The sequence below is a fragment of the Erpetoichthys calabaricus genome, chromosome 2 (assembly GCF_900747795.2).
Source record: "Erpetoichthys calabaricus chromosome 2, fErpCal1.3, whole genome shotgun sequence".
NCBI lineage: Eukaryota > Metazoa > Chordata > Cladistia > Polypteriformes > Polypteridae > Erpetoichthys > Erpetoichthys calabaricus.
Window position 1 is genome coordinate 266,238,797 of NC_041395.2, and position 6,000 is coordinate 266,244,796.

General features: G+C 39.2%; 1 protein-coding gene across 3 annotated transcripts in view; it reads right to left on the reverse strand.

Annotated features, from left to right (window-relative positions):
- cdhr1a (cadherin-related family member 1a) overlaps positions 1–5,766 on the reverse strand; it is a 92,051-nt gene extending 86,285 nt beyond the window's left edge. The window contains exons 1-2 of one of the 3 annotated variants that reach the window (XM_051923909.1): positions 5,656–5,766; positions 5,072–5,170 (exon numbers count right to left, since the gene is read on the reverse strand). In XM_051923909.1, the coding sequence (XP_051779869.1) occupies positions 5,072–5,170; positions 5,656–5,707 (151 nt within the window). In that variant the 5' untranslated portion in view covers positions 5,708–5,766. Of the gene's footprint in view, positions 1–5,071; positions 5,171–5,600 lie in introns of all 3 variants that reach the window. The other 2 variants (XM_028795485.2, XM_051923910.1) reach the window with 2 other exon arrangements.
- Between the last annotated feature and the right edge of the window lie 234 nt (positions 5,767–6,000).

A 6,000-nucleotide genomic window follows, 5' to 3' on the forward strand; every position in this document is an offset into this window, starting at 1 on the left:
AACCTGCTAAGGGATCTGAATAAATAAACGTTATTTCTGATATCTTCATATGGCTGGTGTTTTTCTGAAGCCTAGGGGCACAGGGGATCCACAAATCAGTTTGTTTCTTAGTGCTGGTCCCAAGTCTGGATAAATGGGGTGGGTTACGTCAGGGAGGGTATTTGGTGTAAAATTTTGCCAGATCAATATGAGAACAACAATACAGAATTCCACACCAGATCAGTTGAGGTCTGGATTAACAAAGGCTGCCACCAGAACTGTTAGCCAACAGGGTGCTGGGACAAATTGGGCTACTGTTGGCTGAAGAAGGAGAAGAAGAGGGGGAAGGCATGTCCATAAGCAAGGGGGAGAAGAGCAAGGTAAACAGAGTGGAGGTGAGGGTAGGAACTTTGAATGTTGGCAGTATAATTGATAAGGGGAGAGATTTAGCTGATATGATGGAGAAGTTTGATATATTGTAAGTGCAAGAGACCAGGTGGAAGGGGAGTTAGGCAAGGTATATTGGAGGCGGGTTCAAATTGTTCTACCATGATGTGGATGGAAGGAGAAATAGGGTAGGGATTATCCTGAAAGAACAGTATGTCAAGAGTGTTTTGGAAGTGAAAAGAGTGTCGGACAAAGTGATGATTATTAAGCTGGAAATTGAAGGTATGATGATGAATGTTATTAATGCATAAGCCCCGCAAGTTGGGTGTGCGAAGGATGAGAAAGAAGATTTCTAGAATGACTTGGATGAAGTGGAGGATAGTGTACACAAGGGAAACAGAGAGTGGTGATTGGAGTGGATTTCAATGGACATGTTGGTGGAGGGAACAGAGGAGATGAGGAGGTGATGGGTAGGTATGGTGTCAAGGAGAGGAATGAAAAAGGTAAGGTAGTGAATTTTGCAAAAATAATGGACATGGCTGTGGTAAATAAATTTTTTAAGAAGAGGGAGGAACACAAGGTGACATACAAGAGTGGAGGAAGATGCACACAGGCAGATTATATCCTATGCAGGAGGGTTGGTCTGAAGAAAATTGGAGACTGCAAAGTGGTGGCAGGGGAAAATTTAGTTAGGCAACATAGGATGGTGATCTGTAGGATGACATTGGATTTAAAGAAGAGGAGGAGAGTGAGGACAGAGCCAAGGATCAAATGGTGGAAATTGAAAAAGGAAGACTGCAAGTTTGAGTTCAGGGAAGTGGTAGGACAGGCACTGGGTTGCAGTATAGAGTTACCAGATAGCTGGCAACTACAGCAGAAGTAGTAAGGATAACAGCTAGAAGGGTGATTGGTGTGACATCTGGACAGATGAAGGAAGAAAAGGAAATCTGGTGTTGGATACTCTGTATAAAACAAAGTATACAAAGGAAAAGGTTTGTGAAGAAGAAGTGGGATAGTCAGAGAGATGCAGAAAATAAACAGGAGCATAAGGAGATAAGGCATAAGGTGAAGAGAGATGTAGCAAAGGCTAAAGAAAAGGCATAGGATGAGCTGTATGAGATACAAAGGGGGGAGAAAAAGACCTGTGCTGATTGGCTAGACAAAGGAACCAAGCTGGGACAGATGTGCAGCAGGGTGATAAAGGATAAAGATGGAAACATATTCGCAAGGGAGGATAGTGTGTTGATCAGATGGAAAGAGTACTTTGAGAGGCTGATGAATGAAGAGAATGTGAGAGAGAGAGAAGGATGGATGATGGGGAGATAATGAATCAGGAAGTGCAACGGATTAGCAAGGAGAAAGTCAGGACAGCTATGAAGAGGATGAAGAATGGAAAGGCCGTTGGTGCAGATGACATACCTCTGGAAGCATGGAGGTTTATAGAAAAGATGGCAGTGGAGTTTTTAACCATATTGTTAAATGCAATCATGGCAAGTGAGAGGATGCTTGAGCAGTGGAAAAGTGTTCTAGTATCGATTTCTAAAAACAAGGAAGATTTGCAGACCTGTAGTAACTACAGAGGAAAAAATTGATGAGGCATAGCATGAAGTTATGGGAACGAGTAGTGGGAACTAGGTTAAGAAGGGAGGTGATGATTAGCGAGCAGCAGTATGGTTTCATGTCGAGAAAGAGCCCTACAGATGCAATGTTTGCTCTGAGGGTGTTGATGGAGAAGTATAGAAAAGGCCAGAAGGAGTTGCATTATGTCTTTGTGGTCTTAGAGAAAGCATATGACCAGGTGTCTAGAGAGGAGTTATGGTACTGTATGAGGAAATGGAGAGTGGCAAAAATGTATGTAAGAGTTGTACAGGATATGTATGAGGGAAGTGTGACAGTGGTGAGGTCTGCAGTAGGAGTGATGGATACATTCAAGGTAGAGGTGGGATTACATCAGGGATCGGCTCTGAGCCCTTTCTTATTTTCAATGGCAATGGACAGGTTGACAGACAAGATTAAACAGGAGTCTCCATGGACTATGATGTTTGCGGATGACATTATGATCTGTAGCAAGAGTAGGGAACAGGTCGAGGATGCCCTGGAAAGGTGGAGATATGCTCTACAGAGAAGAGGAATGAAGGTCATTAGGAACAAGACAGAATACATGTGTGTGAATGAGACGGAGGTCAGAGTAATGGTGAGGATGCAGGGAGAAGAGTTTGGCGAAGGTGGGTGAGTTTAAACACTTGGGATCAGCAGTACAGAGTAACGGGGAGTGTGAAAGAGAGGTAAAGAAGAGAGTGCAGGCAGGGTGGAGTCTGGGGAGAAGAGTGTCAGGAGTGATTTGTGACAGACAGGTGAAAGAGAAGGTCTACGAGATGGTAGTGAGACGAGCTATGCTATATTGTTTGTAGATGGTAGCACTGACCAAAATACAGAAGACAGAGCTGGAGGTGAAAGAGTTAAAGATGTTAAGCTTTGCAATGGATGTGACGAGGATGGACAGGATTAGAAATGAGTACATTAGAGTGTCGGCCCAGGTTGGACAGTTGGGAGACAAAGTCAGAGTGGTGGGATTGCATTGGTTTGTACATGTGCAGAGGAGAGATATTGGATATATTGTTTGAAGGATGCTAACAAAAGAGCTGCCAGGCAAGAGATAATGAGGAAGGCCTAAGAGGAGGTTCATGGATATGGTGAGAGAGGACATGAAGGTGTTGGGTGTAACGGAGCAAGAGCAGAGGACAGGAAGATATGGAAAAAGTTGATCAGCTGTGGCAACTCCTAATGGGAGCAGCCAAAAGAAGAAGTCATGTGTAATGGTTAGAGGGGAGATGACTGAATCTCGTCACAATGCTGATAGTGGTGCATAGATCACTGTTGAAAGTGTTCCCTGACAGATCAGTGGAAGTGAAGGGAAGATATTTTGTGATCCACACAACCAAAAGATAAAATGAAATGGATACCACCCACTAGGCTCAAAATGGGTAATTGGCATGAGTTACCAGACAGCACAGAAATGTTTCCTGACACAGACAGCCAGACTGGGAGAAGAGGTCACCACAGACCACAAAAATGTGCTATGTACAAAATAAAAAGAAAGTATTTTACTTTCATGTAGGATTATCCCTGTAAAGTAGCAGACTATAAACAAGTAATATATACACTTCCAGCACCATCTGACTTTCAGGAAATCTGCAGTACCATTAGTAACCACCAAAATGCCACAAAAAAACACTAGCATTATGGTAGTAGAACCTGAGTGCCAAATTGGCTGCACTATACAAAGTATATAACTCTACATAATACAACAGAGAGTTCACTCCTGTGATACCATGTGCCTTTATTGAATGCCAAGAGCTGGGACTGGTAAGCTCATCCTCTGTGTCCTTAACTGTTTGAAAACTCACTGTCCAGAAATCATGCCTGCATTTGGTTTATCTGCTGCTGAGTAATCACAAGAAAATTACTGAAGTGCTGCTAAACAGACATTGAAGCTCCTTGCAGCCACTACCTCTGCCCTGCCTCTTTTTGTCCAATGATCACCATGTGGGGCTTGTGCACCACAAGACAGCCAGTTCCTTCAAACTGTAAACAGGAAGCAGCTAAACTGAGACAATTGTGCAGCAAAATGGTGGAACAAGAGCTAGTGTTCAGAGCACCATTTAACAGACACACCAGCCTTTTTTTAGAGCTTAGCAGTCCTCTCCCACCCCACCTGACATTCAGTATTGTGAACATACATTTGCAACACTGCATCCAGCTTTTCCATGTTGCATGTCATCTGATCTCTCTCTTTGCCTCATGGAGATTAAGTGTCTGTATAATAATAGCATACGCTGTTTTAAAAAATGTTCCCATAAGATTTCTCTCTCTCTCTCATTGTCTCATGGAGAGCAAGCTTGTCTATATGGAGTATACTAACGCTATGTTATTAAATGTATGTTTCTCTCTCTCTCTCTCTGTATTATACACAAATATAAAATGTTTACTTTCAAGTACCCTGAAAGTTTTTATAAGATATTCCCTTAAAGATGAGCATGAAGCCTATTGTATTTAAAGTAGATTACCTCTGCTTCAGATTGCTTCTGTTCTTAGCTTTGCTAACCTTTGTTTAAATCATTTCCAAATATGGTTATTTAGATTTGCATGTCAAATTGATTAAATGCTCAAAATCCATTAATGAATAATGTAAACAAACAAAGCCAAATCAGGCTCCAGCCCCTGTGACCCTGACATGAATAGAGTTGGGTAACAGTTGGACACAGTACCTTAGGCATTACATTTGTGATCAATAGTTGTCTTTCAATAATAACAGTGCAAAATAGCATCTGGGAATTTTCAAGTCAAAAAAAAATTAATACCCTAATTAAATTTCTAATAAGCAGTGCAACCATGGAAATTACCAATTATAATTATTATTCAATTCAATTTGATTTGTTTTGGGTTATTATACCTTACAGTACAATTATATAAGACAACATACTGTGTCATACTGCTGAAAATCAGAAATGAATTAAACATTCGTAGTTTACACCTAATTTAAGTGATGTCATGTAAATATGTTAAGATAAAAATAACTGCAATAATTGCATACATAATTTGGAATTGAGATTTACGTCATCTAAAGAATTGTATTTTATTTATATAGATATTTTTTTAATAATACATATGCATTTTAATATCCTAAAAATTTTACTTTACTTACCTATAGGCAAATCTTCTGAAAGACTAATTAAAGCCATGTTTCCATTGTTACTGTAAGGTCCATTATCAAAGAAAAAGGGAGCATAATCTGCTTGAGCAGCTGTAAAAAAAGAAGCCAGAAAACAGTTTGATTTCTTCTTATTGATGTCCTAAACCTATAATTAAACATCAATTTAGTTTTAATTCCAATTCTGAAAAAATTAATATTTAAAAATTAAATTATCAGTATAAGTATTTATCCAACAACTATTTCAAATATACAATATATCAAATTACAAATAAAGAAAATACATGTAAAAAGGGCAAAAATATATTCTTTAACATTAATACAATTAGTTCATTGACTGTATTTTAAGTTACATTCTTCTAATTGCATCTGTGACTTGTATGGTTAAGAAACATAACATGCACTGATTCATCTTCACAGCTTACTAAGCAGATTAGAGCAACATTCCATGTTATAAATATAACATGCCCAAGGATCAGCAAGTAATCTATAATTTCAAAATTTCATTTGAAAGCTAACTTACCTAAATAAACCTGAATTAAAGTCAGAAAGAGAAAATAAAGTGTCTTGATATTCACCATTCTTGCAGTAATAGACACAAACTCCAGTTCTAGGATTATTTCTGCTCATGTGATTTCGAGGTGCCCTTCAGGGGAGTGTTATGGCTGACTGTGTAAGGAGGAATAACAGATGCTGAGATGCTAATCCAATGACACTTCTTTATTCTGGTGGAATTTATAGACACTTCTGCTACACCCTAATTATACCAGTTCATTTCAGGGAAGCAGGGGGACCATCTTGACTCATGAATGTCTCATATCGTGGCACATGCAGATTTTAAAATCATCATAAAATGTATCACATTTTAACAGATAACTAACAAAAATGTTTTTAAAAAAAGTAAGACATTTAATTCCTAAAGA